The following is a 22,953-nucleotide window of genomic DNA, read 5'->3' on the forward strand; positions in this document are numbered from 1 at the left end:
TTCGATTTGTATATGTTTGAGCAGTCATGTATAAGTATAGTTAACAATAGACGATATACTGCACTTTGCAAATGGCCAAAACTACAAGCATCTCAAGTTGCAAAGCCCAGTCATGTATTGGGGTTGCAATGTACCACATTAAAAATACACCTTGTTTTCTAGCCTGTACGGTAACACATCCTGTATCTTGGCTCTTATGGGGTGTATGCAATGGCTGCTCATTAAACGTGTGCATGCGCAAGCACGATATACGATAGTCAATCAATCAATCAATTAATAAATTAATCCAACAGAAAGAATAGTTCTATATAGGCACATGGCCTCTCAAGGTACGTACTCTCGAGTGATACGGAACAAGAGAAAATTACAAAAGTTGTAGCTAATGTGATTCAGAAAACGTTTTAAAGGATACATGCAAAGTATACAGAAGTACTATAACTTGGGACAAAAACAGCAGCTGTTGCAACACTAACAGAGGAGCACAATTAACAATAATCCCATAATTATGACTACAAACCTTCTGGCTTAGAATTGTGCGCATGCGCAATAGCTCAATGACAATGGCGGCAGACAATAGAGGAAGTTAATTAATTATGATGTGCAGATCGAGCCCTCATTCGTGATCGTACGTAATCTCGTCTACTAGTACTCGTCTAAAGCCCTGAGCGTTATCCTGGACCTAGACTCGCTATACTCCATAGTTGAAAATCACAAGTGAGGTAAGATGAATGGGATATTGTAGCTAGCCGTTGTTGCAGGATTATTAAAGTGACACATCATTTTAATGACCCGGCCTGGTCGATCATCCAAAGTCATGAAAGTGGACAGGGGGGGGGGGGGCAGACTTTTTTTAGAAGGGGGAAGTCTAGGAGAGGCTCGCTGGCTTTGTCAGTGTAGCGCGCGTGCGGCCCAGAACATCTAAGGGCATCACAGACCTGTTATTGCCTCAAACTTCCACTGGCTTCGGAGCCAGTTGTTCCTCTAAGAAGTCGGCCACCATTCGGGAATGGTGTGACTAGTTAGCAGGTTAATCTAGAGACTCTTGAAAATCTTTCGTGCCCTCATTTAATAGTGACGTTGAAGGAATAGTGACGTTGAAGGCTTATTTAATACGAGTAGATGTAGATCTAGTAGTAATTAACTTCCAAACAGTAAAAAATCTACTAAAGTGGCTATATTTTTTAGGCGCACAAATGCAACAAAAGGGAGCTTTAATTAGTGGCGTCTCATTTTGAATAGATATGGGAGATATTGCAAGCCAGCAATCGAAAAAGTAAGGGTCAAATTTTCTGCTGATTTGGGTCATTTGCATAGGTCTTTCAACATAATTATTCTAGTAATACAGTATGTCTCACCCTCTGGTACTAACCATAGTGGTTTTGCAGGGACTCGCATTTCATTAGGGTAAAAATCACATGGCGTTAATTAGGACTCACATTTCATCGGACTCTATCCAAATTACACTCAGAATCGTTGCAAGAGCCCCTCCCTACAGACATTAATTCTCAGCTCTCTGCCCCCGAGAATAGGTCTGGCGGTCATCTTAGCTAGGTTTAATACAATGACCCCTCCCCCCCCCCCCCCATATCAAGCTACATTGATCTGAAAGTTTAATGCGAAAGGGATCAAATGGTTCTCAGATTAAAATTTAGTGCCTATATATTGTACAGCCACAAAACTGTGTACATTCTGTTGTTTACTCTGCAATAATCAACATAATTGATAGCGTATTTTTATGATCAGGGACAGAGATACAATTATACAATCAATACCAAGCCTATTTTTCGAATAGAGAAAATCGACCTGGGACCAAGGCTACTTTTACTTCTAATCATACGTTACCATACATAGACCAGACAATCTCGTCCCCTTATGTTTATAGTGCCGGGACTGGCTCTTCAATGAACTGCACTGACATGTTTCAAGTTGTTATTTCTGCTCACTTGTTTGTATGTAGATAATCATGAATGAAATTTTTTGCAGATTTCTATAGTGGCTATTGGGCAGTGGATTGTTCGGTTCGATGGCCGATGAAGAAGCAGAAGTTATCATAGTTGGTGGTGGGCCAGTGGGTCTTTCATTGGCATGCGATCTTTCGAAACGAGGAGTGAAAACTATCTTGCTCGAGCGCAACAAGACTACTTCCGTGATAGCGAAAGCATTTGCCCTGAATTGTCGAAGTATGGAGCATTTTCGCAGAATGGGAGTCCAAGAGAAAATCCAAAATGCCTCTCTTCCACGTGATGTTCCATTTAACATTGGATTTTATTCTACAGTGCTAAATGGATCCACTGCCCTCAAGGTAACCTACGCATCATGGGGTGATATTGTCGATGGCAAAACAGAAAAGGGCTATCCATTCTATGAAGAAGGTATTTCTCCAGTAGTACCCATGTTCTGTGCACAAACTGCATCCGAACCCACTTTGAAAAAGCACATTGAAACAACATCTGATTGTGTTAGTCTGTTCTTTGGACACAAAGCTATTGCAATTTCTCAAGATGAAAACGGAGTTGTTATTCAGGCGGAAGTCGATGGAGGGTATGAAACGAAAACCTTCAAAGGTCGATATGTTGTTGCATGCGATGGTGGAAGTAGTCCCTGCAGAAAATTGCTTGGAACGCACATGGTTGGGAAGTTTGTATTAGCTCGTGCTTTTAGTGTGATGTTAAATTCTCCTCAGATTTACCAACAAATCAAGGATGATTGCAAAGTTGGAATGTCATTTGTATCGAATGTCAAGTTCACTGCACTTTGTTACATTGCCAATGACAATAACATAGTCATTCACTCTTTCCTGCCACTTAATATCTCCGATGACACGCTAAAACGATACGAGCAAAATCCAGAAAGAGTAGTCAAATCGGTTGTAGGATCTGATCTTCCTTTCACCGTGCTTGGTTGTTCCCACTATAACATGCATGCCTTGATCTCTACAAAATTTCGAATCGGGAGAGTTCTTTTTGCTGGAGACAGTGCCCATCAATGGATGCCTGTTGGAGGATTGGGACTGAACACCGGTGTTAGCGATGCAGGTGACCTGGCATGGAAACTCGAGGCGGCTGTCAAGGGATACGGTGGAGCCAACCTCCTTGACTCCTATGAAGAAGAAAGACGACCATTGGTTGATTCTACAAGACGATTTGTTTTTCACCTTGGAGGAAATACTGTCGGGAATGCGAACTTGTTCGTGTTTTTCTCCATTCCTATCGTTCGATTAGTCGTAAGTTGGATAGTAGCTCGATTTTTTCTGCCGGATGTGGTCAATTCCAACCTTCTTACTCTTGGTTTCCAATACTCCAACTCAAGCATCATTATGCATGAGTACAATAAGGATGGCAAAATTGTGAATCCCTCTTCGTATGGGGGATGCCGATACCCCGCTCTACCTGGTTGCCGTGCTCCCCATGTTGCCCTGCCTGACCAAGAGTCTACGCTGGACCTGTTTGGCAGTGGCTTTGTCCTTTTAGTGATAGGTGGAGAAGACGCAGACCTTCAACCTCTTAAGGACGAGTTTGATCAAAGAAAGATACCGTGTCAGCAGTTTTCTTTTCAGAAGTTTCCAGAGCTAGCAGCTGCATACGATCGCAAGTATTTCTTGGTTCGTCCCGATGGCATTGTCTGCTGGAGGTCCGACTCACAGCCTAGCAGCCTTGAGTCACAAAAGATTGTAGCCACGGTGATTGGTGAAAACAACTGCCAAAGGCTTCCGGTACGCATCACACAGCTTGATAGCCCAGCTTTTGTGCCTTTTGTCTCTGACCTTTTTCTCCGATTTGGAGTTGAGATGATTTTGAGCAACTACCTTGGCCTTTCTAACATCACATCCTGGCTAATTGGTTTTGGTCTTTTCTGGACATCAAGGGCCATGCGAGTTAAACAACTACCCCAATTCATTCAGGAAACATCTCGTCACAGTGCAATTGTGATACAAGAGTTTGGTAATGCAGATGCTGTCCTCAAGGTTGATCCCCGTCATACTGGGAGTTTTGGCCCTAACGATGTTCTCATTCGAGTGTTTGCTGCATCAGTTAACCCTGTTGATTGTCGGATGAGAATGGGGTATGGTAGTTCAGTAGTATCAAGGCTTCTGCCTTCCACTCGCACGAGCCTCTTCCCCCTTGTTCTTGGACGTGATTGTGCTGGTGAAGTTGTTGTTGTTGGGGATGCTGTCACCAAGTTCTTGCCAGGAGATTGTGTGTTTGCTGTTGTTCCCGTTCACAAACAGGGCACATACGCCCAGCTCGTTTCCGTGGACGAAGAATTTGTATCCCTCAAACCTTCCAATGCTGATTTCAATGAGGCAGCATCACTTCCTTGGATCGCTTGTACTGCTTGGTCTGCGTTGGTGAAGAGTGCTGGTCTTAACCAGTACAATTCTCGTGGTAAAAGTATTCTCGTTCACGCTGGAACTGGGGGTGTTGGATCGTTGGCTGTGCAGGTGCTCAAGGCATGGGGTGCTGAAGTGACCGTAACATGCTCGGCACAAAATTTCACTCTAGCTCGTCATCTTGGTGCTGACAAGGTGATCGATTGCACTGCTGGTGATTTCTCGGCTGGACTTGGTGGTGGATATGACATAGTCGTCGACCCCATCGGTTTGGATTACGAAAAAAAGTCACGTAGCGTTCTGAAGCATTTTGGTGGTGCCCAGTACATATGCTTGATTTCCCCGGAGGTGTTCCTATCTCAAAAACTCGGTTCTTTTGTTGGCAGTCTTCTCTTTTCCTGGATTTACCGATTCAAAATTATCACTAATCGATTCCTCTTTGGTCAATCTTTTTGCTATTCCACAACTGAACCTGATGGCAAGTGTCTCGATGCTGTGTGCAAAATGGTCGAGAGAGGCGAGATTAGGCCACTGATTGAGGGAGTGTATTCGATGGACGAGATAGTTGCTGCTCACAAGCATGTGGAAGCTGGGCATACTCGTGGCCAGAGTATTATCACAATTCCCTAAACTGATAAACGGACTATTTTATAGTTGGCAAACATTGTTTGCAGTTAGATCAATCCTATTTAGTCATTAATTTTTTAGCTGGAGTGCTGTAGTGTTGAATCATATTTTTCTGCATGACTATAATATTAATTATGACTTGATCTATGACTGCAATCCCCGTAGCATTGCCAATTAATAGAGTGTAGAAAACCTTTCACACCTGTGTCTGTATCACCACAATTAAATATACTTTTATTGTATCTCTCCGGTGGGTGCTAGATCGATGGCTCATGGTAGCATTCAAATGGATGAGGACATTATTAAGTCTCCCAATGATGACAAGACATATGGGTAAGGGAAATTTGTACAAAGTCTTTATGTAGATCTAGATCTCGATCATATTAAAATATTACAAGGGTAGATCTACATCTATAATTATGACATGCATTCATAATTATGAAGAGGAGTTGTAGTTCAGCCTAATCACAGTGATAAAAATGTCCGACCAAAAAGAAATCTTATATTATAGATTACTCACGGTTTAAGTGCACGGGTCTCCTCTTTATTTTAATTACCGTACTTATTCGATTTAAGGCGACACTTTTTTAAATAATTATTATTAAAGCCAGAGGTCGTTTTTTTGTTTGTGAGGTTGAAAAATTATGTGTCGGATATTTAGAGGGTCGCATCTAATTGGAGGTTACTCTACCATCCTCGATTATAGGCCGCTTAAATTACATTGTTTCTTGCTGCCTGGAATCAAGGTTTAACCTCTATTTAGGACGCGACATAAAAAAAATAATTGTCAATGCAGCATGTATCGAAATACAAGATGTCTTTTAGAGGTCAGAAAATTGGAAAAGATCGAGGGTGTCGCATATTTGGAGGGTCACTTTAAATCGAATAAGTACAGTACAGAGACTTCAGAGGGGATCGAGGTTGTCACAGAGATACAATCAAATAGGCAATAGGCGTGCACCCTGAGGCATTGTTGACCATTGTATACGGTATATTATTTGGTGCTGTGTAGTCTAGCTTAGGCCCGTGTTACAATGTCACATGGTTAATTAATTGCTACCAACACTGCATTGCACAATACATATAATTAATGGGAAATTTGGTTTGAGTCATCAGTTTTAACCGATTTTGTGCTTATTATGTAAATTAGATAGATTCCTGATACATGCAGCATACCCTACGTACAGTGCTACCGTATATAGTTGGTTATTTTTGTATGGTGGACATTTTCGTACATTTTGTATATTCATAAGAAAATTAAAACTACGAAACTATTCTATTCAACGTCATTATCTTGAGCTGTACGAATATTATTATTTAAATACTAAAATAATGGGTAGTTCATACGAAATTTTGCACCAACTAAAATTACTCGATGTACGGTATACGTTTACATGTATGTAGGATACCATCTAATGCTATTTTAGTGAGTGGCATTCGTGTCACATATTTTTGTATCACACGATTATTGAGGCCTGTACAATCCCATTGAAATTGCAGCGTTTAATCATAACGGTTTAATCGAGAAAATAAGTTAATCGTATAAATATATGCAAATGTTTTTGGAGCCTTAAGTTTCACAGAAACCGGGCGACGACCCAACTTTGATTGTCTCTCTTTTTCACAGATACATGCCGCTTGGTAACGGGCTGAAGGTATTGCTAGTCAGTGATCCTTTGACTGAGAAGGCTGCTGCTGCTCTCTCTGTCAGAGTTGGTCAGTTTTAACTTTCATTTGTGTACCACATAAAGTGCTTAGGGGAGGGGAATTGAAGTATATACGTACGTGTACCTATGCAAGATACGTAATACACACACGCATAATGTGTTATAGGAGTGCTTGATTCCTTATTGGTAATTAAATGATTGTACATCCCTTCTGCCATAAATTATTGTCTGTCATTGCACCTACACACAGGTTACCTCTCGGACCCTGATGTCATTCCAGGTCTTGCCCACCTATGTGAGCACATGCTCTTTCTGGGGACAGAAAAGGTCAGCAACAATTGTTGGTCATATCAATTGCATGGTCATTACGAATACCTTGTAAGCTTCATTTGCAGTCACATGATGTGTGTGGTCATTATATGAATACTGTGTAAGCTTCATTTGCATGCACATGATGTGAGACGACACAATTTATTTTCCCTGTACGCGTACATTGTATTGCATACCCTTGCTGTGAAATTGTGCACATGTGGTGCTTATCACATTAATAATTTATTGCAGTATCCCTCGGAGAATGAATACACACAGGTGAGTCAGTAGTAATTAATTAAGTAGGTGCATGCCTTGTTTTGCTTACTTGGAATGCCATTGCAGCCTTTTCAGAATAGCTAGTGCGTAGCAAATTGTCCATGGGGTGTTGCTACTCTACTTAGTAGTTAGCTCTGCACTAGAACGCTAGCTATTGGTAGCTGCAAGAGTGAGAAGAGAGCTGCATCGCCATGTCTACGTCTACTGTACTGTTGCCAGCCATTAATTTTAGACTTTGTACTTTTGGCATCCGCATCAGTCATGGTCGATCATTTCCCACTCTTTGAGTTTAGCAAAATTAATGCATTGTTCATCATGATAATTATCATGTGTGTATTAGCAATAGCTAGTAGCTTTATGTTATGTAGCTTTGTCACATCCACCGAGGCATCAGCACCCGCGGTGCTTTCATTATGGATTAGTTCATAAATAAATAATATTATTGATTGGAATACTCACTTTCTTTCTTTGTCTAATGGTTAGGGAATTTCTTGTGTATTGAAATGTTTGCTGTTTGGACCGCATGATTGCCCCTTCAGTTTCTGTCACATCACGGGGGGTCATCCAATGCTTTCACTACGGGGGAGTATACCACGTACTACTTTGATGTTGCCTGTGAGCACCTCCATGAAGCACTAGACAGGTGAGGAGATTACAGCATGTGTGCCTGAGGTAGATCGATATCTCAGGATTAAGTGGCCTCCTTTTTCATATTGTAATATCTTATGCTAAGGTATTCCATTTAGCAGTGGAGCATAATTATACTTTGAATAGCAGCAGCTTCAACACTTTCACTTTATGATGTGCTGTAGGTTCTCCCAGTTCTTTCACTGTCCTCTGTTTAATGCTGACTCCAAAGACAGGGAGATCAATGCAGTGGACTCTGGTTAGTTGGTCTGTCTGTCGATTGCTTCTCATCGTACTGTTGTTTCAGGCTTTTGTACATGTAATGTAGTTCTGTGTTTATAGAGGCTAGGAGCATGCTATCATTGAATTCACCACTAAAACATTTGTGACGACAGTGGAACACCTCATGTGTTTATTGAGGTATCCTGATTTTAGGAGTTATTTGCTGTACGTACATGTCTATAATAACAACTGGGAGTTAAAATTGGGGTTTCCACTGTACGTGGGTTAAAGGACAATTTTCATTCACAATGTATAGCTCTCAACTAATGACAACTGTATTATATACGATGGTCCATAGTATAGTGTATATATTATAGTCAGTCTTCACTGGTCACTGCAGTAAACGGATGCACCTTTGTTTGTGTCCTAGCTGTGTAACATACAGAAATGGACAATATTCCTATTAATAGTGAAACTCCCAGTTTGTGAACGACGTAACTAATTATTGACCAATTCCAACCTCACCAACCAATCCCTGGCTCAATAGGGTGGCACCGGGACTGTACAGTACGTGTATATCTATTTGCTTGATCATCATCTCATTATTGTCGTATTTGTTATACTTGTACCTGTGAAAAAATTGTGGTATTTTCTTGTGAGATTAAATTAATTGTTTACACAGAGAACAATAAGAATCTCCAAGTTGACACATGGAGGTTTCGTCAGGTCTGCCACACCCTCTCTCGACCTAGACACCCCTACGGCAAGTTCGGCACCGGTACGTCCAATCACAGCATGAGCTTAATGAGAGCATTGCCTGCCAGCTCTGTGAGAGTATACACTCCAGCTGAAAGTATAGATTCTAAGAGTATACTGGTTGTAAGTACAGCTTGACATCAATTGAATGGGTTGAATTTTTTTTCTTAACAGAAAAAAGTTAAGAAAAAAGCTCAGTTGCAAATATTCTTGTTTGCAGGCAGTAAGGTCACGCTAGAGACCCGGCCCCAAGAGCTTGGCTTGGATGTACGTGAGGAACTGCTTCAGTTCCACTCTCAGCACTACTCCTCCAACCTTATGGCTCTTGTAGTGCTCGGAAAAGGTACGTACACGTATAGCCACCAGAGGAGGAGAGGGGTATGGATATGGGTATACGTGTAGTATGGAAAGCATAGATTTATGAGGAGTGCCTCTGTTACAATGACATGTGGGTGGTAAGTATTTGTATTTGCTTTTGTGTAGAGTCTATCAACGAGCTCGCCTCGCTGACTCAACAATTGTATACTCCGATAATCAACAGGGACATCCCTATTCCTGAGTTCCCCCTACACCCTTACTCAGAGGACCAACTTCAGGTTGGTATACTACTTACTTCGGTATTTTTTTTAGGCAAATTGTCGTTTGAAGTAATACCAGGTAGTTTGTGGTTTTTCTGTTGTACAATGTATTACTAGCACAATGAGTCGAAGGTAAGGAGTGGCAGTCTGGAACGACCCCCTCCTTTGAACTGCAATATATTATATAGTGGTCATAAAGCAGCTCTAGTGTTACTTTACAGTACATTTCTGCATGTCACATGACTGGTTCAGTGTATGATGTGCATTATAATAATATTATTGTAACATATTTAGTAACATATTTTAGTAACATGTACACGTATGACATTGCAGTATGTCATAGATCCGTGGGCACCGTACCCATTGTCACATGGCTTGTTATTAATTTTGTGTTCAGATTTGGATAGAGTACGTGCCCATAAAGGAGCTAAGGAAGCTGGATATGGAGTTCCCACTACCTGACCTCTCTGCCTACTACCACTCTGATGTATGTGTGTACTAATACCGTATTGCTACGCAAACCTTAAGTGCTTATAATTATTTGCAAAAATATGACCGCAACACTTTATAAGCAAAATTATGGCTGTGCCATTATTGAAAAATACATTGCAGTACGTAATTTACTGTAATGCCATTTCCTAACTTTTTTGCCTCACCAGATTCATGATTTGAACTTCAGCTTTTTTATCTAAAAATTCATGCTATACCATTATGTGTACTCGCGCATGCTACACATTATTTTGTACATGCAGCCGACATATTACGTTTCCCACCTAATTGGTCACGAGGGCCCTGGCAGTCTTCTCTCCTATCTCAAGGCCAGAGGGTGGTGTAGGAACCTCGGTGCTGGGCAGAGAGGTGGGGCTAAAGGTTTCTCTTTCTTTAGTATCAGCATGGACATGACGGTTGCTGGTGAAGGTGGGCATTAAGTGGCAACGAATAACACGTGACCATGGTTTTGTGTGTATACTATTTACCATTTAAATCCCCTGCAGATCACATCGAGGAAATAGTAACAGCGGTGTTCCAGTACATTGCTATGCTCAGACAAAAGGGACCGCAAGAGTGGGTGTTCCAAGAGTGTGCCGTAAGTATTTATCTTCACTCCATTGTATTCCCTGTTTCTGACAATGTTGTATATACATGTATGATATATGTGTTTTCTGGTCTTATACTACGTAATTCTTATTTGCAGGACCTGAATTCCATCGACTTCAGATTCCAAGACAAGCTTAAACCAAAAAACTATGTGACTGCTATCACACGCTTATTACATGTGAGTTTGGGCACGTGTGTTACAAAATACACACTTTCAATGATTTTAAAATTGATGGTAACCGGTGCTCCTTGTAGGAGTTTCCTGCTCGTGAGGTTTTATCAGGCTGTTACCTTTTGACCGAGTTCAGGCCAGACCTCATCCAACTAGTACTGGATAAGTTGCATCCTCGGTATTTGAGAGTGGGGGTCGTGAGTCAGCGCTATGAGGGCAAGACCAGCTACACCGAACCATGGTACAACTCTCAGTACAATACGAGGAAGATTGACCAAGTTCTTATCAATGGATGGAGTTCTGTTTGTCCAATTAAAGAGCTCTATTTACCAGCCGAAAATGAGTTTATACCGACGGACTTTGACCTTGTGCCTTTGGATAAAGACCAAGCGTCAGCGGTGCCTAAGCTTGTTGTTGTAAGTTGTTGTTCTTCCTATTCTCTTATAAAATTAATGTTGTTTGCAGGACAGTGAGATGTGCAAAGTTTGGTTCAAACAAGATGACACCTTCTTTTGCCCCAAGGCCTGCGTCTATTTTCAAATCTCAACGTTAGTTATCCATCCAAAAATACAAACACTTGTAACAACTGGTCACGTATAGTAGTCCTTTTTGCTTATTGACTTCGAGCAAGTGTTAACAGTTTGCAAACCAGTCACATCAATGCCACCACAACGACACTCACTGCATACAGTCATTAGCAGACTATATAATTATAGTGACTATTATACACATACCGTAATTATGTATATAACCTGTATATGGATGCATACACGTGCATGCTAGATTTCCCTCTATCAGGCCATTACAAACTCAATTCAGAAAGTCATTCATACAATTTCATACTCAATCCACTACATGCAAAGACTAATCAATGATACCCTACAGAGTCAATCCACTACATGCAAAGACTAATCAATGATACAGAGTCAATCCACTACATGCAAAGACTAATCAATGATACCCTACAGAGTCATGGCGTACAAGGACCCAACCTGTTCCTGTTTAGCCTCTCTCTTCATTCGATTGCTTGTGGAGGATCTCAATGAGTTTGCTTACAATGCTGAAATATCAGGGATCAGCTATAACATCTCACTGTCTGTCTATGGCATCATTGTGAGTAATCATAGATTGATATGTTATAAGTTTGTAGCGAAAACAATTCATTACAGCGTATTAAATAACATTTCAACAATAAGTGCTGCCACTAGACACCTACATGACTGTATGTCCCTGCAGGTCCAAATTAGTGGCTACAACCATAAGCAACCCATCCTGCTCTCGAAGATCATGAGCAAGTTGTCCAAATTCACTGTGGATGACAAGCAGTTTGAGATTGAGAAGGAAGTGCTAACCAGGCAGTTGAGGAACTTCAAAGCTGAGCAGCCGCACACACACGCCAAGTACTACCTTAGTCTGCTCACTGACAACATGGCATGGACCAAAGAAGAGCTTGCATCAGCTGTAGAAGGTACATGTACTTGCTTATGCAAGTTTGGCTGTTATATGTACACGTGACACTGCGTATGTCAGGGAGAAGCATCTCCTCGTTTGCATGTACACAATCATCTGTGTAAAATTGTCTCAACTAAGTTTGTCTTTAATTATAGTGACCAATAGTGAGCAGCTACAGCAGTTCCTACCAGAGCTGCTCGCTCAAGTCCATGTTGAGGCCCTTGTCCACGGCAACATTTCACTACAGGTACACACAAGTGCTAAATAAGAATGGTATATACATTTGTGTAATTATTACCAAGCAACAGTGTGGGGTGATGAGCGTCATTACCTAGGTTTTACACATGTAGTGGGGTACGTCGTACTTGCAAAATCTGTGTGTTACGTTTCATACACACACACACACACACACACACACACACCACTCATGTGTACTCATAAATATATGCACACGTATAGAGATGCCTGGAAATGGTGAGCATCGTTGAGACAGCCCTGCGTAATAAGGCTGGCTCAGTGCCCATTCATCAGAGTCAGATACCAAGACACAGAGAAGTCAAACTGCCAGACGGTCAGTGAAACAAAATTGTACAACGCAGCAATATACCAAGAGGCATGCAGCAGATACATGTATAAATTACGTAGATAGTACCAAACTGTGCTGCAGAAAAAATACCACATAGTAAATACATCATACAGGTGCTTCTTTCTGTTACTCTACTATTAACGAAGTTCACAAGTCTTGCTGTATTGAGCTCTATCTTCAGGTATGAGACACCTAATTTATTAGTCAAGAATGTGGTACTTTCCTTAAAAGTATGAGGTGTTTTTACTAGCAAATTGTACTGTTAGTTTAATGTGGATCTGTTACAAGGTGGTATTAAGATTATGTACTCCTGGTGGTATAGTTATATTGTATTGAATTTTGAATATTGTCCCTAATGGATTGGATTTTTCCAATCTTCATAGAATGCATGTGTACGTATATATTCTACGCTTGATACTACTGTCACTTTTACTTATAATTTTTAATATCATAGCTATAGCAACACATTCATTACATTGTATCTAATATCATGCATGCCTCCATGGTCTGCTTCGAGATAGCCTTAAAAGAAAGGGGAGGGAGTGTGGGAGTGTGGGAAAGAAGGTTTGAATGTAACAATATCCCCTCTCTCACACACACACACACGTCAGTCGTGTAAGACAATGAATAATTATGTGTTGCTATAATTATGATATTAAATTAGTAGTACAGTAGAACCTCGATTATCCGGACACCTTGGTTCCAGAAGCAGGCCGGATAAGTGAATATGCCGGATAATCGAATAGATAAACCACGCCTTGATCCACCCACTTTATTGATGAACAGCAGTGCCACATGTTGTCTGCGCATGCGCAAAAGAAAAGCAGGCATGTCTCCATGGTAACAGCTGCAACGCGCATGCGCATTTTAGGGACACGCCCATTTTCTGAATTATGTAATCTGATAAGAAAAGAAAACTGCCAAGCCGGATAATCGAGGTTCCGGATAATCGAGGGCCGGATAATCGAGGTTCTACTGTATCAAGCGTAGAATAATTATACGTACACATTAATTCTGTGATGCATAGCCTTACCTAAGTCTTAGTCTAAAGTTCTGATTACCATACTGTGTGTTCTTCCTACATTTGCATGTAGTTAATTATGTCAATAATTATTGATGCATCTTTTGTTATTACAATGTTGGCAAAGTTTTTATGATACCAGGTGGGTCCTGAGGAGACTCGGCTGAACATGCTGCTGGAGCTCCTGGCTCAGGTCTTGCAGGAGCCATTCTTTGACACGCTGAGAACAAAAGAGCAACTTGGTGGGTGTAGTAACTCGTAGCACTAGTTTATACTGTATGTGTATAGTGTCAAGGATAATTGTACTAAAATCCTGAACAATAAATTTGTTATAAGCCCTGTCTCAATCTTATCAGGAGCAAATCTTATAAGTTATATAATTATTATGATCGATGTATTGTACATGTAAACAAAGCTGGACCATTTATTGTACATCTAAGACTAGAAAACATTATTATTTTGGTAAATAATCATCTCAATATGAATTTCTTCTGCAGGCTACATTGTTGCTAGTGGTTTGAAGAGGTCCAATGGAGTCCAGGGAATTGCGTTCATTGTCCAATCAGACAAACCAGCCGAGTTTGTGGAGAAGAGGACTGAAGTGTTCTTGCTCAATGCTAAGGTAAATAACTATATTAAGGCTGTGATTACCTATACATGTACAAATGTAGGTGTGTTTTTCTGCCTGGTTTGTTTAATGTAAATTCATGGGCACAATAACATAGGTGATCTTATGCTATCCAGCTGTAATGGAATCATATTGCCCTCGGTATCGGTATCTATTTAATTGACGACTCCCACCGTACAAATTGGCTAAGGTCATACATTCATTTCCATGTCAAAGTTACTTTGTCTGAATGTGAGTGTGAATATTACTCCTAATAAGTATAATAATTATAGGAAATACTCTCAACATTGTGTACTGAGACATTTGAGCGTCACAAGAAAGCCGTCTCTGTGAAGAGGACTGAGAAACCAAAGAAACTCATTGCAGAATGCAATAAGTACTGGTCTGAGATCAGTACTCAGCAGTACTACTTCAACAGAGGTAATAATTTATATGCTGCTGAGTTAGTGCTCTTCTCGCTGTCAGTTGACAATGTCAGCATTTAGCAGCACCGAAACAATCTTGATATGATTATAATTATGCCCATTCATTTTTTCAACTGTTATTAAGTCTGCTGAGTGCCACTAATGTTTTATGCCTTTTTTTATTTTGTAGATGAAGAGGAGGTGAAGTTCTTGGAAACTGTCAGTGTAGAAGATTTGACAAAGTTCTTTAAGGTATTTTGACTGAAAGATATGATAACCTAAAATTTGGGATTCACCATACCGTACAATAATTATGTACACCATGCAATTGCGTTACACCATACGTTTATTGCAACATATTGTTTCCTGATAACAGGACTATGTTGCTTCTGACGCTCCCTTCAGACACAAGCTGATAATACACATTGTACCTTTGAGTGATGGAAGTAGTGTGCTCAGTGATGAGGTGGATGGCCCCACTAGTGAGGCGGGAACTGACGAAACTGACCATCACCACTTGCAAGAGGTATGTACGTATAATTATATCAGTATTGCGACTCTCAACCATACTACTCGCGAAGTGTAATTATGTAGTTAGTTACCTAGTAACCAGTGTCATCGTAATCATTAGTCTAATTGACCATTAATTTGCTTCATTGTTCAGACTACGTATATTAGATAACCATAACGAGCACAAAAATATAATATGCACTGCTTTCAGCTTTGATTTCACAATCCAATTAGTTGTTTGCTCAAACATGCAACAAATACAAGTCATATTGCATCTTAACTATTATTGTGTTTGCTAGCGTTCATGAATTGGTGTGTTACGTCAATAGCTTTGCGTACTGCATGCTACCTGTGTAGCTAATTCGTGCACACTCCATTTAATTCACAGGCTGTACAAATAGTGGATTTTTCAAGTTTCAAGAATTCTCTAACTGTATACCCTTCTGTGGAACCATACATATCAACGCTTCTTTCATAGTATGTGGAGTACATTCTGTTGTGCAATTTTTGGAACTATACCATTGTTTTTGTACCACATTCTCCCTGTGAGTCTTGATAATTACAATAATTTATTATTTAAGCATGCGTAATTATTACTGTACTGTGATTATGATTGTAGATACAGAGGTAGAGAAAGAAGGAGAGCTAGCCTCCTACACAGGCCTCCTCTTGAGTAGAAGTGAAGTAGGCGTGGGAACGAGGCTAGGGGGAGTAGAGGAGCTCTGACACGCGTGCCTTGATTTAGCAATTAGCCTCTGCGAATGTTGAGCGTGGGCGGATAATCGAGGCATAATTACGCCCATGCTCAACGTTATTGCAGAGGCTAATTGCTAAATCAACTCCTCTGGGGGGGGGGGGGGGGAGCGTGAGGTTGAATTGCATGGGGAGAGTTGGGGATAATGAAGGGTGGGGGTAGAGAGCAGAGGAGGTATGATACATGTGCCTCGATTAGGCTAATTGCCTCTGCAATAATGTTGAGCGTGGGGGCTGATAATTGAGGCATAATTACGCAACGAATGAGTAAAGCTCAGTGATTTGAGCATGCAGCTCAGCTGTGTTTCTCTGATATAATTATACTTGTGGCCTTGGTAACAATGACTCAGCGAGTGACTTGAGGTTACGGTATACTAATTGCTCATGAATAATTCATAAGATATTTATTTTCTTTATTTCTCATCACTACATTGTTTTTGTAACTTGCAATGATTATCAATGAAAAGAGAACATGAAACAATGCTGGCTATTATTGTAGCTAAAAGTATCTATGTCTTGTAATCCAATGAAGTGGTCTGAGGTCAGCTGGAAAAACGGAGTATTTTGTCGTCAAATTTTGTTGGCTGCATAGCTTCTAGGTTGTCTTTCTGACCAGTATTCGATGCCTAAAGACTTACTGGAGGGCGAGTCGAAGAGATCTTGTTCATAGAGACCTTACAGCAAAAAATATATCCTTGTTACTACTCTACAGTCGCCATATTAGCCTACAAAAACAGCTAGAAATGGCCGTAACTTTGTTTCAACTTACTCTCTTGGGAAAAACTCTTCGAGTCGCCCTGCCCCTTTATTGGTACAATAAGAAACAGCAGACTATACGGTAAGGAGGGGTTTCCTGATGCTTAGAATTGACAACAAGTGAAAGCTGTCCAGCACTAGTTGGGCGGAGTCCAACCAACGCTTTTCAATTGGCTGGTAAGAATCACCACAGTTGAAAGTACACCTAGGAATCTATAAAGCGTAGAATTGTCTATGCTCATCCTTACCATCTGGATCGATCTATACTGCATGTCCACATGTACGTGATTATGTATTCTACAAGCTCTTCACTGCTGTCCTGGATTGGCAAGAGCATTAATGGAATACCATGTCTCTGCCGGCTTTCGATATCTGCCACTATTAATAAGGAGCCAAGTAATTCTGGAAGAAGTAAGTGAACAATGGCACCCGTACCCCCTCCCGGCCGGCCGTAGGCTCTCTGCATGTGTTACCATAGATCGATCTCTGGCCATCTTTTATCTATGGTGTGGCCGTATTTTTTCAAAATGCAGTGCCACCCTAACAGAAGCGCTAAGACCCAAAATTTATAAATTCTAGGATGATTTTTCCTGGCGGCTTAATTATAATTATAAAGCAGCCTGAAGTCGAGGCTATACGCACAATTATTATAGCCTCGTGGAACAGCTACCTATTATTTTACGTTCTAGTGCTAAGTGCCAAACTCTTGTTCATTAATTTGTATGCCATTGGAAAATGGTTATTTTGGACACTATAAGTGTTAAAATTATACTAGAAAAGACAATACTAGCATGACATTGTCGGCAGCGTTACTGTTTTTCACTTTTAGCCAAGATTAAGTCAAGTCAATAAATTGGGGTCCCTGCATGGGCATAATTAATTATAGAAACTAAAGTTGCAATCTATAGCGCACGTATAAGGCGACCCCATATAATTATCAACTTTTGGACCATCAATTTACTAGTGGTAAAAATATGAGAATTGTTAGAGAAGGATATGCCTGTGTGTCCAACCTGACATGTTGCAGGAGGAAAAAAACCTCCTGGAGGGTCAAGTGGAAATTGGAAGCGTACTCGCCGGGGACCAATGATGTCTCCTTATAAGGTGCCTAAAGACAATTTGTGCATAAATTGTTTTATTTCTACATGTATAAACTACTGTAGCGGGTATAATTATTTCGAGGGTACAGTAGACTCTCGCTATTCCGGCTCTCTGAAGTACAGCCACCTCGATACCGGCCATTTGGTTCGGCACGGAATGCTACCTCTATGTTTACTGCACAAAACTCACCCTGAAGTACGGCCACTCGCTATTCCGTTTACCGGCCAGTGCTGGCTGTCCCAAATAACGTTTTCAATGTAATTTTATATGTGTATTACGGCCGGATATGATGTTTTGGGTGTGGTTTAGTAAATAAAATTGGATTACACTTAAATAGAGAGCAGAATGATTCATTATCTTTCATTATCCTCGAGACAAGAACTGCAAATCAGTGATTAGATTCGAGGTAAGGTCGTTTTTAAGCCGCGGCTAATTATCTGAAGTACGGCCACCTTGCTATTCCGGCCAAGCTGCATGGTCCCAAGGGTGGCCGGATTAACGAGAGTCTACTGTATACATTTTCAACGGAAATGCCTTTAGAAAGGTTTTTGGGGATTTAATTTCGTGGAATAGCAGCCTTTTTCAGCATGCATGCCTGCATGCAATATTAAATTCGTTATACGTTCGCGGGTACTTGCTTAATCCGCGAAAATCAAAATCACGAACATTTATACCCTCGAAATATACCCGCTATACAGTAATGGTAGCATTTTTTGAATGCAAGTCATGTAGTCTGGATCCTGGAGTATTTTTTTTAAGATTCTCGTTAATCTGGTCCCCTTTGGGACAGTGCTGTTTGGCCGGAATACCGAAGTGGCTGCATGTCAGAAAATAGCCGCGGCTAAAAAGCGACCCTACCTCGAATGTAGTGACTAATTTTGCAGGTCTTTCTCGAGGATAATGAATCATTATAATTATGCTCTCTATTTAAGTGTAATCCACCTGCTTAACCATATACCCAAACGTCATATCCGGCCGTAATAAACATTAAAAACCTAGTTTGGGGCGGCCTAGTATACGGCATAGAGAGTAGCCGCATTTCAGGGCGAGTTTTGTGCAGTAAAGATCAAGCTAGCAATCCGTGCCAAACGAAACGTCTGGTATATCGAGGCGACCGTATTTCAGAGAGCCGGATTAGCGATAGTCTACGGTACTGTATCACTTTTTTTCATATACATGTCATCTAGGTGGATGATGTAAATATGATCTCTGATTGGTCGTCTCTCTACCAAGCTCAAAGACCTTACGATCCCTACATTATACCCCTTCCCATTCGCATGGGCCGTCCAGAAAAGGGGAAAGTCCCTCCCCCGGCTGTAGGAAATCTGGAACTAATGAAAGTAAGCTCCCAAACTTGATGCTACATTTTGTAAGTGTGTAAGTATTGTAAGTGCGTATAAGTACACCAAAGGCCAAAGCTACATGTAGAGAACTTACTACCACATAATTTATACCACACAAGGTACAGGTTGTTTATGATTCTTTCCAACAGATTCCAAATTTTTTTCATCTTACTCCAATTGCGATTCAGAAACACTGCAAGGCATTGAAACGTGAGTTATTGTTAATGAGACTGTATGCCACAGATCATCGAGTCCCAGGGCCGCACCCAGGATTTTGGGTCAGGGAGGGGCAAATTAATTGGGCAAATGAAAATTGTAGGAGCACCCCGCGGCGTATGCATGCATCAAAAGTGCACGCCAAACTAGAGCGGTCTGGATATTTGAGGGCCTTGGATATTCTGGTGCAATTTCAGCTCACAGGTCATAATTATAGCAGTACAAATACCTATTAATGAATCTGCCAGATCCTAGGGGAGTGGGGGAAAAACTACACCCAGGGTGGGTGAATTACCCCCCTCGCCCCCAATGCAACCCAATTGACTTTTGGTAATTATTATAAGTGATTGCCAATTAGCTTTAAGTTGTCTATGTAGTTTTTGTACTTACTGTCCCTATTTTGCAGCTCTTTGCACTCCCTGGCCGGATAATCTTCCACAGATGCCTCTCAAAATAGAGACCAGGAATTATGTGTTCCCAGGCACTACTGTCCGCCACCCAGGAGCCCGTAAAGTGACACTCAATGTAAGCTTAGCTAACATCGTAAACATAATTATTATTTTTATCAATGTACTTATGTGATGTGATGTGTTGTATAGGTACGCTTGAGTGACCTCATGCTCACAGATCACGCAAGAAACAAGATGATCCTGTTGGCTGGACACTGTTACAATCCTGACAGTAGTACCATCAGACTTGTAGGAAAACGGTGAGTTACACATTTTACGTTTCCCGTCTTATAATTAATACCCAGTCTTTGCTGCTATTTATAGGTGCCCCACAAGGAAGCAAAACCAAGAATATGTTATGTACCTACTAAAAGTACTCTATTTGGAGTCAAACGTAAGCAAAACCTCTGCAGTGGTGAATATGCTGTAATGGCTAGTGCAGTCAAACAAGCTATTCCCGTCCAATTTTAATAAAATTATTATTGTACAGTGGCACCCGTTGTTACATGTAAGTCACTTTTACCGTATTACTACAATAATTATGTCTCGGGTGCCTTTGTCCAGCGCAACGTCCCATAACCGATGCCATAATGTTGTAAATATAATAGAGAAATGTTTACACTTCGCAATCTGTAAAGGATCGTGATGTCATAAAAGTACTGGTATAGGTCTTTGCCAAGCAAAGCCATTTAGCACTCGCAGAGTTCATGCATAATTATAATTACTTGCAAAACATTGTAGTAATACGGTATATTAACTAATTTTCCACTGGTTTCGCCTCGTTACTAGACAGATCTTTTTTTAATAGAACGTAAGGAGATAGGATTAGTTTAATTTGATATTGCTTTTTATCCATTTTCTCTAACCACCACATTGCAGCGAGTAGAGCCTTGGGAGCTGTCCAACGATGAAGAGTGTGCCGGTTGATCTCAACTCAGTAAACAGTCACTCATTATTATTCCTAGGTTAACATTGTTTAATACATCAAAATTAATATTAATTACAGCAACTAAACATAATTATGAGGGCGGTTGACAAACTTGTCATGTACATGAAATAACTGCCTCCATTATCACATAGTGTTTGTTTGCACAATGTACAATGTAAGTGAAGAGAGCTGCTGCGATAAGTATGTATCAAGTCATGTGACAATCTCCAAAAAGTTGGCGAGATACTCAGAGTGTTTGATGCCAAATGAATACGCTGGGTTTTTTTTGTAACACTCATTCTGCTATAAGAAACAAATTTTGAGAACAATAATTTATATTAAGGAACAAGGCTTCTAGAGGCATTGACAAAGATGCATGTACTTGGACGAGCAAATTTGATTGGACACACAGACAAACACTATATACCTTTTCAGGACTATGAGCACCTGGTCCAGGTTTCATGGAGTGGTCCCCTGGTAAAGAACATCGATCGTGTAAGCTGTATGATGGGCTCTTGTGGCCATACACCTGAGAGTTCACTACGGAGTAGGCACCAGGCCCAGGAGTCTATAAGACATTATACATGTACGTAGCACTAGGGTAGCAAGCTAAACAATTAACCAATGCAATATGAAACTACGGCCATGCAGACGATCTCATGAAAGCATTCTTGTCTAATTGAGACACTAACTTTAATGCTCTGCAACATGGAATTATTGACCTTTTTAGTGTCCTCGTGAAAGCTACCAATCTTCGAGCGCCCAGTCATAGAGTAGGCTGGTGTGGACCTCTTGCTAACTATGCTGGAACCCACCAGAGAGGGGAGAGTGTATGTGCTGGGTGAAGGATTGTTTCCACTGGACTTCCACAATGGGAGCTCTGGCTTGAGACCAAATGAGTAGTGAGGTGGACGGGACTGCTTCAGGGGACTGACCTTTTCGGTGTGATAGGCAGCTGAACAGGGATGAAAAGAAAAAGTTACAGGTTAAATTGTCTCAATTGCATAACAATGCACATGCAGTGTATCCATGGGCGTTTTATATACAAACTCAGTATAACAATTGCTTGTGATAATTTCTTACCTGGCCCTGGAGAGCAACGTTTATCATGAGACTTTGCCCGACTTAGTAGTGAATACTTAGGTGTCCCTTCTGTACCAGTCCTGGACACACTTGAAGACACAAAGTAAACTGGCCCAGGGCTACAGAGAATAATGATGTGCTGATTGGTCACAGAAGCATGGCATCTCTTAATTGCACATGCAACACGTTTACACTATACTGGCACAAAATTAAATCCTGCAGCATAAAATTATATTAACATACATTTTCACCAATTAACACTATAAGACACTGTATGGTAGTACTTATGTATATGCATGTAGCTGTTTGAAGACCGAGGGGGGCCAAAGAGTGCACGTGGGTCTCGTGCTAGCTTTTAATCATCTATTACTATGAAATTATGCATATAATCATTATGTATGTAAATATAGATACTGTACAACCTATGGACTTACTGATGGAATATCTATCTCACGTTGGTAAACACACCTGAAAGAGTTGGTGCTCATTGTGGAGAACTGTTTAGTCTTCACACCAAATGAATAGGCAGGTAGCCTTCTTTTGGAGGTTATGTGATCGTTATGGCCAGTGCTGCCACGAAGTAGGTATTTGGCTGGTCCAGGACCATTCTCCATGGCTGCTATCTTAGGTCGTTTCCTTTCAGGGGTGACATTGATTATTTTCACAGTGTTTGGTGGTGATGAGCGAACCATGGCGATTATTGTGGGACCTGGAAGTGTGCGATGTGGAAACTTAACTAATTTTTAGCCATGCATCTTAATTCGTCTAGATGCTGGCCAATCATTAAGTTATAGGTAAAACTGACACTGTAGCAAGTAGTAGTATAGACTGCATGCATGTATGCTTTATTGCAACAATGACAAAAGCTGTAGCTAGATCTACTACACAGAGTTTTAACAGTTAACAACTCTATAGCTAGACTAGTAGGCCTATGTGTTGCAGTAATGTTCAGCTAGACAGTGAGTCAAAACTTGCCTCAAAATTGAAAGTAAAATTGATGTACATTGGAGCTTACCTTTCCAGGGAATGTCCCATCAAATATCACGTGCACTTAATTC

At 40.8% G+C, this 22,953-nt stretch overlaps 4 protein-coding genes across 6 annotated transcripts; 3 read left to right on the plus strand and 1 right to left on the minus strand.

Annotated features, from left to right (window-relative positions):
* Positions 1-557: 557 nt before the first annotated feature.
* On the plus strand, positions 558-5,077 carry LOC135344342 (4-methyl-5-nitrocatechol 5-monooxygenase-like). Its single transcript, XM_064541517.1, has 2 exons — positions 558-719; positions 1,984-5,077. Exon 2 carries the CDS (start codon positions 2,024-2,026, stop codon positions 4,958-4,960), a length of 2,937 nt encoding a protein of 978 aa, XP_064397587.1. The 5' UTR covers positions 558-719; positions 1,984-2,023; the 3' UTR covers positions 4,961-5,077.
* A 57-nt stretch (positions 5,078-5,134) lies between these two features.
* LOC135344341 (insulin-degrading enzyme-like) lies at positions 5,135-15,834 on the plus strand. Its single transcript, XM_064541515.1, has 26 exons — positions 5,135-5,290; positions 6,585-6,673; positions 6,875-6,951; positions 7,186-7,212; positions 7,752-7,855; positions 8,025-8,098; positions 8,744-8,839; positions 9,038-9,160; positions 9,301-9,413; positions 9,793-9,882; positions 10,148-10,313; positions 10,391-10,482; positions 10,591-10,671; positions 10,749-11,081; positions 11,131-11,213; positions 11,634-11,778; positions 11,902-12,133; positions 12,273-12,364; positions 12,577-12,688; positions 12,817-12,884; positions 13,867-13,966; positions 14,222-14,346; positions 14,625-14,772; positions 14,947-15,008; positions 15,133-15,282; positions 15,655-15,834. The coding sequence occupies exons 1-26, from the start codon at positions 5,223-5,225 to the stop codon at positions 15,742-15,744; spliced, it is 2,940 nt and encodes a 979-aa protein (XP_064397585.1). The 5' UTR covers positions 5,135-5,222; the 3' UTR covers positions 15,745-15,834.
* Positions 15,835-16,961: 1,127 nt separating this feature from the next.
* Positions 16,962-20,928, plus strand: LOC135344674 (small ribosomal subunit protein mS35-like). The gene is made up of 8 exons (XM_064541929.1): positions 16,962-17,186; positions 17,803-17,879; positions 19,064-19,216; positions 19,369-19,429; positions 19,842-19,960; positions 20,035-20,144; positions 20,209-20,278; positions 20,764-20,928. The coding sequence occupies exons 1-8, from the start codon at positions 17,054-17,056 to the stop codon at positions 20,809-20,811; spliced, it is 771 nt and encodes a 256-aa protein (XP_064397999.1). The 5' UTR covers positions 16,962-17,053; the 3' UTR covers positions 20,812-20,928.
* Positions 20,829-22,938, minus strand: LOC135344672 (ciliary microtubule associated protein 1A-like). Of its 3 annotated transcripts, none has more exons than XM_064541925.1 (6): positions 22,911-22,938; positions 22,364-22,604; positions 21,896-22,014; positions 21,535-21,767; positions 21,240-21,380; positions 20,829-21,115 (listed from the first exon to the last, which is right to left on the minus strand). In XM_064541925.1, the coding sequence occupies exons 2-6, from the start codon at positions 22,585-22,587 to the stop codon at positions 21,026-21,028; spliced, it is 807 nt and encodes a 268-aa protein (XP_064397995.1). In that variant the 5' UTR covers positions 22,588-22,604; positions 22,911-22,938; the 3' UTR covers positions 20,829-21,025. The 3 variants fall into 3 exon arrangements, with proteins under 3 accessions (XP_064397995.1, XP_064397994.1, XP_064397996.1); XM_064541924.1 differs by lacking the exon at positions 22,911-22,938 and adding an exon at positions 22,871-22,910; XM_064541926.1 differs by lacking the exon at positions 22,911-22,938 and having other exon boundaries at positions 20,829-21,112; positions 22,364-22,892.
* Positions 22,939-22,953: the final 15 nt, after the last annotated feature.

The sequence above is a fragment of the Halichondria panicea genome, chromosome 11 (assembly GCF_963675165.1).
Source record: "Halichondria panicea chromosome 11, odHalPani1.1, whole genome shotgun sequence".
NCBI lineage: Eukaryota > Metazoa > Porifera > Demospongiae > Suberitida > Halichondriidae > Halichondria > Halichondria panicea.

Excerpts from the sequence above, each read along its gene's own strand:
- LOC135344342 (XM_064541517.1), top strand. The coding sequence starts at position 2,024 with ATGGCCGATGAAGAAGCAGAAGTTATCATAGTTGGTGGTGGGCCAGTG.
- LOC135344674 (XM_064541929.1), top strand. The coding sequence starts at position 17,054 with ATGTACGTGATTATGTATTCTACAAGCTCTTCACTGCTGTCCTGGATT. Across the intron at positions 17,187-17,802 it reads GCCAAGTAATTCTGGAAGAA|GAGGAAAAAAACCTCCTGGA; the intron begins GTAAGTGAACAA and ends GACATGTTGCAG. Across the intron at positions 17,880-19,063 it reads CAATGATGTCTCCTTATAAG|GTGGATGATGTAAATATGAT; the intron begins GTGCCTAAAGAC and ends CATGTCATCTAG.
- LOC135344672 (XM_064541925.1), bottom strand. The coding sequence starts at position 22,587 with ATGGTTCGCTCATCACCACCAAACACTGTGAAAATAATCAATGTCACC. Across the intron at positions 21,381-21,534 it reads TTCACGAGGACACTAAAAAG|ACTCCTGGGCCTGGTGCCTA; the intron begins GTCAATAATTCC and ends AATGTCTTATAG. Across the intron at positions 21,116-21,239 it reads GTGCTCATAGTCCTGAAAAG|CAGAATGAGTGTTACAAAAA; the intron begins GTATATAGTGTT and ends TGTTTCTTATAG.
- LOC135344341 (XM_064541515.1), top strand. The coding sequence starts at position 5,223 with ATGGCTCATGGTAGCATTCAAATGGATGAGGACATTATTAAGTCTCCC. Across the intron at positions 10,672-10,748 it reads CTATCACACGCTTATTACAT|GAGTTTCCTGCTCGTGAGGT; the intron begins GTGAGTTTGGGC and ends TGCTCCTTGTAG. Across the intron at positions 11,214-11,633 it reads GTCTATTTTCAAATCTCAAC|AGTCATGGCGTACAAGGACC; the intron begins GTTAGTTATCCA and ends GATACCCTACAG.